Source organism: Chiloscyllium plagiosum, unplaced genomic scaffold (assembly GCF_037043375.1).
Source record: "Chiloscyllium plagiosum isolate Xiang-an unplaced genomic scaffold, Cpla_swu_hap1 HiC_scaffold_22, whole genome shotgun sequence".
NCBI classification, from domain to species: domain Eukaryota; kingdom Metazoa; phylum Chordata; class Chondrichthyes; order Orectolobiformes; family Hemiscylliidae; genus Chiloscyllium; species Chiloscyllium plagiosum.
In genome coordinates, this window is record NW_028270160.1 from 32,761,495 (window position 1) to 32,773,564 (window position 12,070).

The 12,070-nt window shown below is 44.0% G+C and overlaps 2 protein-coding genes across 4 annotated transcripts in view; one reads left to right on the forward strand and one right to left on the reverse strand.

Moving 5' to 3' along the window:
* Nucleotides 1–8,738, reverse strand: part of oat (ornithine aminotransferase) — a 31,423-nt gene extending 22,685 nt beyond the window's left edge. The window contains exons 1-2 of one of the 3 annotated variants that reach the window (XM_043712645.2): nt 8,612–8,738; nt 5,383–5,603 (exon numbers count right to left, since the gene is read on the reverse strand). In XM_043712645.2, coding sequence (XP_043568580.2) covers nt 5,383–5,581 — 199 coding nt within the window. In that variant the 5' untranslated portion in view covers nt 5,582–5,603; nt 8,612–8,738. Of the gene's footprint in view, nt 1–5,382; nt 5,604–7,880; nt 8,208–8,523; nt 8,543–8,611 lie in introns of those variants that run through there. The other 2 variants (XM_043712646.2, XM_043712644.2) reach the window with 2 other exon arrangements.
* lhpp (phospholysine phosphohistidine inorganic pyrophosphate phosphatase) overlaps nt 8,529–12,070 on the forward strand; it is a 196,607-nt gene continuing 193,065 nt past the window's right edge. The window contains exon 1 of the mRNA XM_043712654.2: nt 8,529–8,644. Within this exon, the coding sequence (XP_043568589.1) occupies nt 8,595–8,644 (50 nt within the window). The 5' untranslated portion in view covers nt 8,529–8,594. The remainder of the gene's footprint in view (nt 8,645–12,070) is intronic.

A 12,070-nucleotide genomic window follows, 5' to 3' on the forward strand; every position in this document is an offset into this window, starting at 1 on the left:
AACATATTCCACCCTGACCTTAAATTTACCTGGACCATCACTGACACCTCCCTCCCCTTCCTGGACCTCTCCATCTCCAATAGTGACGACCGACTTGACACTGACATTCTTTACAAACCCACCGACTCCCACAGCTACCTGGATTACACCTCTTCCCACCCTACCTCCTGCAAAAATGCCATCCCGTATTCCCAATTCCTCCGCCTCCGCCGCATCTGCTCCCAGGAGGACCAGTTCCACCACAGAACACACCAGATGGCCTCCTTCTTTAGAGACTGCAATTTCCCTTCCCACGTGGTTAAAGATGCCCTCCAACGCATCTCGTCCACATCCCGCACCTCCGCCCTCAGACTCCACCCCTCCAACCGTAACAAGGACAGAACGCCCCTGGTGCTCACCTTCCACCCTACAAACCTCCGCATAAACCAAATCATCCGCCGACATTTCCGCCACCTCCAAAAAGACCCCTCCCCACCCCTTTCCGCCTTCCGCAAAGACCGTGACTACCTGGTCAGGTCCACGCCCCCCTACGACCCACCCTCCCATCCTGGCACTTTCCCCTGCCACCGCAGGAACTGTAAAACCTGTGCCCACACCTCCTCCCTCACCTCTATCCAAGGCCCTAAAGGAGCCTTCCACATCCATCAGTTTTACCTGCACATCCACTAATATCATTTATTGTATCCGTTGCTCCCGATGCGGTCTCCTCTACATTGGGAAGACTGGGCGCCTCCTAGCAGAGCGCTTTAGGGAACATCTCCGAGACACCCGCACCAATCAACCAAACCGCCCTGTGGCCCAACATTTCAACTCCCCCTCCCACTCTGCCAAGGACATGGAGGTCCTGGGCCTCCTTCGCAGCCGCTCCTTCACCACCAGACGCCTGGAGGAAGAACGCCTCATCTTCTGCCTCGGAACACTTCAACCCCAGAGCATCAATGTGGACTTCAACAGCTTCCTCATTTCCCCTTCCCCCACCTCATCCTAGTTTCAAACTTCCAGCTCCGCACTGTCCCCTTGACTTGTCCGGACTTGTCCGACCTGCCTAGCTCCTTTTCCACCTATCCACTCCACCCTCTCCTCCCTGACCCATCACCTTCATCTCATCCCCCACTCACCTATTGTACTCTATGCTACTTTCTCCCCACCCCCACCCTCCTCTCGCTTATCTCTCCACGCTTCAGGCTCTCTGCCTTTATTCCTGATGAAGGGCTTTTGCCCGAAACGTCGATTTTGCAGCTCGTCGGATGCTGCCTGAATTGCTGTGCTCTTCCAGCACCACTGATCCAGAATCTGGTTTCCAGCATCTGCAGTCATTGTTTTTACCTTATAAAAAACAAACAGTATAGTAACAGCTGTGAATTAGGAGGAAGGGAGAGAGGAACATAATGAAATTGCAATCACGAGAAAAACAGTACTAAGCAATGGATGACACATCTAAGGGACCAGATTGATTTTTCTTAGTAGGGTTGTGAGAATTCATGGGATGCAAGCATTGCTGGCCAGGTCAGCATTTACTGCCCATTCCCAACTGAGGGAGTCATACTCCTATGGATTTTTGTGAAGTCACATGCAAGACAGACCAAATCAATTATGGCAGATTTTCTTCCCAAAAGGACATTAGTGAACCCAATGGGTAATGATCGCATGGTCATTATTGGACAAGTTTTTTTCCAATAATTCCAAATTTTTTTTTTTTAAAACAGAATTTTCACTATCTGCCACTTTAGGATTCAAACTCCTAGTACAGAACATTACCTTGAGGTTCTGGACAACCAGGGAGAAAGTGAGGACTGCAGATGCTAGAGATCAGAGTCGAGAATGTGATGCTGGAAAAGCACAGCCAGTCAAGCAGTATCCGAGGAGCAGGAGAATTGACATTTTGAGCCTGAGCCCTTCGTCAGGAATGGACAACCAACCTAGTAACATTTACACTATGCCATAACCTCTCCAAAACCAGTGGATCTTAAAAAACTCTGGTAGTGAGGCAACAGAGGAGTTTGACTTGATTTTACAAAATTCCCTAGATTCAGCTAAGATTCCATCAGGCTGGAAAGCAACAAATATATCCATTCAGAAAACAGGCAGCCACAGACAAGTTAACTTGACATCTGTGCAAGGGAAGATGTTAGGATCGACCAAAGCTCTCAGAGCTTCACACTTCAAAGTGAAACATAATTGACAAGGGTCAGCATGGTTTAAAAAGTGCCTTAAGTTTAACTAATATATTGGCGTTCATTGATCGAATAATGTGCACTATGGGTAAAGGGGAATCTGTACTTAATTTCCACATAGGATTTGATGCCACGTCAAAGCTTATTTTGGTAGATTAAGCCATGTATAAAAGGTGTAGGTGGCAACATACTAGCATGGATACAATATTGGCTAGCTGGCAGAAAACAAACTATGCATAAATAAATCTGACTGTCAGGATATAATAAGTGGACCCTATGCTGGTGCATCAACATTTGACAATTGTATAGATGATCTAAAAACAAAAAGGACAAAACAACTAGTAAAATTCATAAACAACAAAGATAGGTAGAAAACTATGTTGTGAAAATATAAGGAAGTTGCAGACACAAAAATAAATTAAGCAAATAAGAAAAATCTGGCAGGAGTATAATGTAGGAAAATGTGAAGTTTACTTCAACAGTTAAAATGAAAAAGCAGAGCATTACTTAAGTGTGGAAACAGCTGAAGAATTCCAAGATGCAAACAGATTTAGTTATAGTGCATGAGCCACAAGATGTCAGTATGGTTTACATTTAATTGAATAAATAATTAAGATGCTATGCTTTATTGCAAGACGAATTAAACACGAAAGAATGTTATGTTTTAGTGATGCAGGGTCTTAGTGAGAGAACATCAAAAAAATCTAAATGCAATTTCACCTTATATAAAGAAAGAAAATGCATTAGAGTAATTCAGGGGAGGTTTGCTAGATAGATACATGAAATGAGTAGACAGTGTGGTGCTAGAAATGCACAACAAGTCAGGCAGCACCAGAGGAGGAAATGTGTTGCTGGAAAAACACAGCAGGTCAGGCAGCATCGAGGGAACAGGAGAATCGACGTTTCGGGCATTAGCCCTTCTTCAGGAATGAGGAAAGTTGGTCCAGCAGGCTAAGATAAAAGATAGGGAGGAGGGACTTGGGGGAGGGGCGTCGGAAATGTGATAGGTGGAAAGAGGTCAAGGTGAGGGTGATAGGTCAGACTGGGGTGGGGGCGGAGAGGTCGGGAAGAAGATTGCAGGTTAGGAAGGCGGTGTTGAATTTGATGGATTTGACTGAGACAGGCTGGGGGGAGGGGAAATGAGGAAACTGGTGAAATCCAAGTTCATCCCTTGTGGTTGGAGGGTTCCTAGCCGGAAGATGAGGCATTCTTCCTCCAACCGTCGTTTCGCTGTGGTCTGACGATGGAGGAGTCCAAAGACCTGCATATCCTTGGTGGAGTGGGAGGGGGAATTGAAATGTTGAGCTACAGGGTGGTTGGGTTGGTTGGTCCGGGTGTCCCAGAGGTGTTCTCTGAAACGCTCCGCAAGTAGGCGGCCTGTCTCCCCAATATAGAGGAGGCCACATCGGGTGCAAAGGATGCAATAGATGATGTGTGTGGAGGTACAGATGAATCTGTGGCGGATATGGAAGTTTCCTTTGGGGCCTTGGAGGGAGGTGAGGGGGGAGGTGTGGGCGCAAGTCTTGCACCTCCTGCGGTTGCATGGGAAGGTGCCGGGAGTGGAGGTTGGGTTGGTGGGGGGTGTGGATCTGACAAGGGAGTCACGGAGGGAGTGGTCTTTACGGAATGCTGATAGGGGAGGGGAGGGAAATATATCCTTGGTGGTGGGGTCCGTTTGGAGGTGGCGGAAATGACGGCGGATGATGCGCTGTACATGGAGGTTAGTGGGGTGGTAGGTGAGGACCAGTGGGGTTCTGTCCTGGTGGCGGTTGGAGGGGCGGGGTTCAAGGGCGGAGGATCGGGAAGTGGAAGAGCTGCGGTGGAGGGCATCGTCAACCACGTCGGGTGGGAAATTGCGGTCCTTGAAGAAGGAGGCCATCTGGGATGTGCGTTTTTGGAACTGGTCCTCCTGGGAGCAGATGCGGCGGAGTCGAAGGAATTGGGAGAATAGGATGGCGTTTTTACAGGGGGCATGATGGGAGGAGGTGTAGTCCAGGTAGCTGTGGGAGTCGGTTGGTTTGTAGTAGATGTCCGTGTTGATTCGGTCGCCTGAGATAGAAATAGAAAGGTCGAGGAAGGGGAGGGAGGAATCTGAGACTGTCCAGGTGAATTTGAGGTCGGGGTGGAAGGTGTTGGTGAAGTGGATGAACTGTTTAACCTCCTCGTGGGAGCACGAGGCGGCGCCGATACACTCATTGATGTAGCGGAGGAAAAGGTGGGGGGTGGGGCCAGTGTAGTTGCGGAAGATGGATTGTTCCACATATCTTACGAAGAGGCAGGCATAGCTGGGGCCCATGCGGGTGCCCATGGCTACTCCTTTCGTTTGGAGGAAGTGGGAGGATTGGAAAGAGAAGTTGTTCAAGGTGAGGACCAGTTCAGTCAGTCGAAGGAGGGTGTCAGTGGAAGGGTACTGGTCGGTACGGCTCTGTGGAAGGGTACTGGTCGGTACGGCTCTGTGGAAGGGTACTGGTCGGTACAGCACCAGAGGAGCAGGAGAATACACGGTTCAGGCAAAAGACCCTCATCAGGAATCTGATGATCAAGACTCCTGATAAAGGTTTTTTACCCGAAAACGTCGATTCTCCTGCTCCTCAGATGCTGTCTGACCTGTGCTTTTCCAGTACCACACTCTAGACTCTAATCTCCAACATCTGCAATCCTCACTTTCACCCAGATACATAAAATGAGTAAATTTAATTGTGAGGATAGGTTAGACAGACTCTGCTCATTTTCATTTGCACTTAAGAGTAAGGGATGACTTGACCGAAGTATACACGATCCTGAATGATTTTGACAAAGTGGGCCGAGAAAGGATGTTTCCTCTTGTGGAGGAATCCAGAATTGCGGGGCACTGTTTTAAAGTTAAGGGCCCCCCTTTCGAGGCAAATCAGATTTTTTTTTATCTCCCAAAAGTTTGCGACACTTTGGAACACTGGTCATTGAATCTATTTCTGCTTTTAAAGTTTAAAGGTTATTGAGAACTTGGAAACTCAAAACATGAATAAATCAACCATGAACATATTGTACAGCAGAGCAGGCACAAGAGGCCAAATGGTCTACTTCTGCTCCTAATTCTATTTATACTTGCAACACAAAAATAACATCCACTATTTCACTCAAAAGCACAAAAACATGCTGTGGAGACATTTGCCTTGGGCACTGTTGGTTGTAGAATTGATTACAGTGTTAAGTATTCAGCAATGCTTACCTTCCCCTTTGGCCAATGCTACAGGCAGTGGACTGTAATTATGTGCCCCATACTTTTCTTCACGTGCAAAGACTTCTTCTGAAGTGAGTGATTTCTCAATTTTTAATGATGTTTCTGTGGCAGAGTAAGCAACGGTCTTGAATCTTTGTCTTAAAGTTAAAGTGCAGGAATTTATGCACCGTGAGAATCGGGTCAGCATTTTTAAAAATGTTCAAGCTTTTCTATACAAATAAAAGAAACAGAGTTAGTTATATATTAAATGTTATGCAATTTAAGTAGCAATAGTCCTGGGCTCAACTCTTATTTTATCTCAATGCTTCAGCTATGATACTGAAACATTCAAATGGCTTTAAACGAACAGTGAAGTATGTGTGGATGAACTATCCATTCAAAATATGAATCACTTCCTGATTCCCAAACAGCAATGGTAACACCAGTCAATTTAAAATTTCTGGTCTACATTAGAATATTTATCGCACAATAAAACTGCTGAAGGACCAGAGCTAGAAGATATTACAAATGACCAGCATTTAAAAAGGAAAGAATGACTGAGAGACTCATCTCCCGATTGGTATGCATGAGACATTTCCAGAATTCCTGAACAATCCAGACAACACACAAAATAAGCCTAATTCTTTCCTAACATTCCACAGAAGGCAAAATCTTAACAATCCTTTACAAATCCATGATGCAATCTGATGTCTGATGTCAACGGCATCATCAAATTGCATCACACCCAAAAAGTACCTTTCCCCACACAACTGTACAACCAACTCAACGAAGTATATTAGTCTTAAATCACCGCATAAATTAGTTCATAAGTATGCATTTTTACGATAACTCTTCATGAAATAGAAATCAAAACTAAAACAGTAATGAAAGATCGAACAACGTATTTGAATTTGAATGTTTTTGCGTATACAAAGTTCATGTAACAAAGTCTGCAAAGCTGCTAATTTCAGTGCCAGTGGAAACTTGGAACATAGTAATCTGATACTTTCAGATGATGCAATATTCAGGAATCATTGCTCTATTTAACAAAGGATTAGTTTATACAGCCTTGGATGAACACCTCTGACGCAAGCACCAATATACAAATATTTACAGAAGTTGATTATATTGTATTTTACAAACAGATTAAGATATAAGGAAGGCAATTTATTTCCTGCTTCATTCTACTCTCGGCCCAGAGTCCAGCCCCAAAAGACAGTCTTGTGCAGCTTCAGTTTGCATTTTTTTTTACTCCTATTGTGAATTAAACCATTCTATTGCAGCCGTGCTAACCAAAATATTACATTGTCTTTGTTTCAGATTTTCCACAATGCTGTAAATACTAATCGCAAACAGCTCTGGAGACAGAAACAGTTTAGGTGAAATGTTTCATGCTACAAATGCTGTCTCATTTCCAGCTTTTTCTCAACTTATTACTTTACTACAATTTCAAGCACTTAGGTTTAAATCTGAAATTATAAACTGTTCCTCTTGCTGACTTAAGGTTCTCAAAAAGAATTTACTCCACACAAAGTTTTAATTTGCGATCAAACCCAATAAAGTTTGTTAAACTATACATAAACCTAAACATGGGTATTATTTGACATTTGACCCTCCAACTTGGCACCACTCAAACTGTCCTACCTGTCTATCTTCCTTCCCACCTATCCGCTCCACCCTTCACTCCAACCCATCACCATCACCCCACTTCATCTACCTATCATATTTCTAGCTATCTTCCCCACAGCCCCCACCCCATTCCCATTTATCTCTTAGCACCCTTGGCCCCCACACCCCCCTCCCACATTCCTGATGAAACGTCAACTCTCCTGCTCCCTGACCGGCTGTTCTTTTCAGCGCCTCACTTTTTGACTCTGATCTGCAGCATCTGCAGTCCGCATTTACTCCTATTATTTGACATGTTACAAAGTTATCCATGAAATTTTATTTTTTCAACAAATCCCAATTAGTTTTTTTTTCAAAATGTCAAAGACTTTAACAGAAATTCAAATGCACTAGGGCTAAATTAAAACAGCTTGGTCCAGCTTCACCCTCCGAGCACAAAATGTAAATTATAAATCGTGTACATACACTGTTGAGTCTAAAATAAACAATATACTTCCTCTTGAAACCAGCTTAGGAGAAACTGATGAAAAGTTTGATTAAAGATCAACCCAAATCAAAAATCATTGCCCAGCCACAGCCTGGTCAGGTTTGTTTTCGCTTACAACATACAAACTGATTCTGCATTCATAATAGATATTCATACAAATAGCACTTTAAAACCAAATTAAACATAAATAGAATAAAATCAGCAGTCAATTAAAAGACTAATCTCAAGAGCATTAAAATGCAGCTCGTGGCTTCCTTTAAATTTCAAAAATATATTTTTCAGAAAAATGTCTTTACATATTAAAACAGTTCGGTTCTGTCCAGTAGCACATGAAGAAATAAACAAATATTGCAGTTCGACTATATCCAACCAATAAAATAAAGGCATTTCTTACTTGCGCAAGATTATATTCCAACCTAAGCAATGTGGCACTTATAAATTCTCCAAAGTGCGCTGCACAACTAAGTGAGACAGACATTTGTTGAGAAATAATTTTAGCAGATCTGCAGCTTGGGGGCAGGTCCCGTACGGGCCAATCACCAGGCTCCCTTTCGGTGGAGGAGCTTGTGACTAGAAACTGGGGAGCTTTGCTTCGAATATGTTGCAAACGGAAGACCAAGCAAACACCTTCCTCCCCAGCCTACGTTGCCGATTGCACCTCAACGCCCCCCCAAGAAGCTTCTCGATCTTCCATCCGTCCTAACGCAACCTGAGCGCATCAAAATACACACAGTCACAATCCCCGTCTGCTATCAGCCGAGTCTGCACGAACTGTTTATTCTGCAATCGGAGACCGCGGCTGTCTCCACATCCTGCAGAGCCCCATTCCCCTACTCTCCCCAGATGGCAGACAACCCACCCCCTCTCTCCGAATAGCAGGCCAGACCCTGTTCTACTGCCCCAGGAACCGATATCGCGGCCAGTCGCAGCGTGGGGCGGATTTCCCAGTGTTCTCCACCATAAAGGATTAACACGGCCACGCCTGGCCGGCCCGGACAGGGGAGGGTTGCCCGGGTGCTGAAGAAGGGTTGTATAACCTATAATCACCGCCTGCCCGATTCTCAGGCGCTCAGGGAAGAAGGTGCCGAATCCGGTGCGTACACGCTCGATGGTCTACATCCTCACCTCCTCTGCTGCCGTTGGTTTGAATGCGATCAGGTGCGCGCGCACGCCCGACGACCTTTTAAATGGGCGCGCTCGCGAGAGGACCACGTGTCGCCGTACGTTAACGCGAGCCGGTTGGGAACTGCGTCACAAACCGCCCCTGTGAGTGGGGGAGGCCATTAGGTCCGTTGTGTGCGGGTGCTGGCTCCCTGTAAATGACGAAACCGGTTCGTTAGCGTGGTGTTTTCTTTACCCATGGTCAGGTTTTTTTTTTACCCCCCTTTGGCGTTTAGGTGCTGGTTGAATTACCTCGAAAAGCCGCCTTATGCTTCCACCACGTTCTTAGATTGCGCATACCCGAGTCTAAGCGCTGGCTGTGGAAGAAATTGTTGCCTGGTGTTGTCATTACTTATTTTCTCATTCACCTTAAATCCTCTGTTAACCCACCAATTGATGCCAAAATATCATGAACAAACATTAATGTATTCAAAAGCAGTGTTGGTGTGTGATTTAGTGGGTAACTTTTGGGTGGTGGTGTGAAATTTTGCTCTTACTATTTATTATTCATTTGGGAAGTGTTATTCAAAGAACCTTCATAATTAATGACATGAAAGGAAGACCTTACAAGGAAAGGCTGAGGGAACTGAGGCTGTTTTCCTTGAAGAGAAGTAGGTTGAGAAGTGACTTTATTGAGACATCTAACCAGAGGGTTAGATAGAGTGGACAGTGAAAGCCATTTTCCTCGGATGGTGAAGGCATCCGAGGAAAATGACGAGGGGGCATAGATTTAAATTGGAGTGATAGATTTAGGACAGATATCAGGGATAGTTTCTTTACTCACAGTGTAGGGGCATGGAACGGCCTGCCTGCAACAGTAGTAGACTTGCTGAAGTTATGGGCATTTAAATGGTCATTGAATGTACAAATGGATAATAATAGAACGGTGTAGGTTAGATGGACACCAGAATAATTTCACAGGTGAGTGCAACATCCTCGGCTGAAGGGCCTGTACTGTACATGGAACTTTACATATTGCAGCAATGTGTTGCATTTTGTAATAGTAGACAATAGCCTACTACATGGACTTAATAGATGAAATTCAGGCAAAAGGAGAATATTCTCCATCACACTCCTGATCTGTTCATTGTAAATGGTGGAAAGGCTTTGGAGAGTCAGGACGCGAGTCGTTTGCTATAAAAGTTCATGCCTCTGAACAAGTCAGGCCTCACATTATTTTAGTAAAAAGTCCATTTCAATTTGTGATCAATGGTTATGTCCATGAATTTGATGTTAGGAGATTTTATGATGTTACTATTGTCAAGTTAAGGCAATGAGAGTCTTCTTGTTGGAAGTAGTCATTGTATGGCACTTGCATTACACAAATTCTGCTTGCCACGTATCAATCTCAATTTTGCTCTAGTTCAACTGCATGTATGCACATTGTTACCAAATGGTGGTAATTAAACACACAAAACTAACTCGCTTCCATCATCTGGCTGTCATACCCAAGACCTTTTATGGATTAAAATGCTTTTTTAAGGAAGAAGCATGAAAAGACCATAGTTGTTATCTAATCACAGATTGTGACCCATATGGAATAAGCAAAATTGACTGCAATTAAATTGCTATTTTTAACTAAAGATGTAGAAATGAGGCAATTGGATTAGTATCATGAAATTCTCAATTCCTGTTTTTAATTACATTTGTATGATTTCACATAGTGGGAGATGAAAGGTTCACCTATAGTTAGCTACTTTTAGAAGATGATGAAATTAGAATTACACACTGGATGACATTCAAGCAGCTCCTTTGTGGAGCAGCGGAGAGAAAGAACCTAGATTGTTAACAGCAAGGACCTGCCCCAGAGGTGTGTCATAACATGTCCAAATAGGTTGATAAAAATAGTTTCCTGTCCTGGGATGCATTGACAGTGATCTTACCTATGGATTAGAAGGCCCAGTTTAAGTTCCAGTTGTGCCATAATGTGTCAAGTAGGCTGACTGCAAATACATTTCTTTCCTCATACCATCTAATTTTGATCTAATTTTGTGAAGAAATAGCTAAGACTACATTGTGCCTTAATGGGTATCTTGTGATCTTTGAGGTCAACACGTGTCAATGGAGCAAGGTACATTTGCTTAATACTTCTCTTCCCCGTTAGTGAAGGTACTCACACTCTATTGAACTGCAAGTCATGACATTACAGCTTCCATGTCCTTGCATGCGAAATGAAGGCTGCTAGGATTGTGCTGTTGTGGTAGGTTTGAGATGGCAGTGTTGCCTCCCAGTTGTTGATTCATTCAAAGGTCAACCTTTTTTTTGGGCCACTTTACATATATTCAGAAATAACAATAGGAAGAGATGTTGTCAGGCTTGAGGGTAATATTACAATCATGCATGCCTCCAAGTTTCTGTTGGACATGGCAAGGTGCTTTCAACTCAACTCAAAGCAGCAGTGCAGAATTAAATGGTGCACATGTGGGTTGGGGCCTTGGCCAGATGCAACACTATGCTCTGTGTGGGCAAATCCTGGAGCTCAATGCTTGAGTATGTCAAATGTGAGGTATCCCTTTACTAAGACTGTTCTTACTGTTCTAATGATCTGTCTCATTTGACGAAGCAAAACAGATATCAATCCAACAGTTTTTCTGACACTTAAAAGAACTGCCGTAGAAGACAGAGGTTCTCACAATAATTCTCCAAGACTTTGTGGAAAGGAAGATTGTGCCAGGGCAAATATTGTTTCCATTTTCAAAGATACCAGAATAAACCAGGAAATTATAGACCTGTTGGTCTTCAGTTATTGGTAAATTAGTTATCTTTAACACAGGATTGCACTTTTAAACATTTGGAAAACAGCTTCATCAGTAACTGGGCATTAATTTCTAAAGGTCCTGAGAATTACAAAAGAGATATGATGAGAATATGGAGTGTTCTTACTCAATGGTGGAAATGTGATTAGAGGACAAAGATTAAAGATAATTGAAATAACTCCATAAAAGCCGGTATTTCGTTACCAACTCAATCATCATTTACACGTGTATAGTACTTCGAACACTACTTCGACATTTTCAGAGCCAACTCTGAGTGAACAGAACCTCTGACACTGCTGTTTAGATCTGTCAGTCTGGGTTCAACAGATTAGATAAGGCAAAAGTGAGGACTGCAGATGCTGGAAATCAGTGTTTAGATTAGAGGGGTGCTGGAAAAGCACAGCTGGTCAGACAGCATCTGAGGAGCAGGAAAATCGACATTTCAGGCAAAAGCCCTTCAGGACTGAAAGCAGGGAGCCTCCAGCGTGGAGAGATAAATGGGAGGGGGGGGGGGGTGGGGCTGGGGAGAAGGTAGCAAACAGAACAATAGGTGGATGGGGATGTGGAGGAAGGTGATAGGTCAGAGAGGAGAGTGGAGCAGGTAGGACCGGTCATGAGGATGGTGCTGAGCTGGAAGTTTGGAACTGGGGTAAGGTGGGGAGGGGAA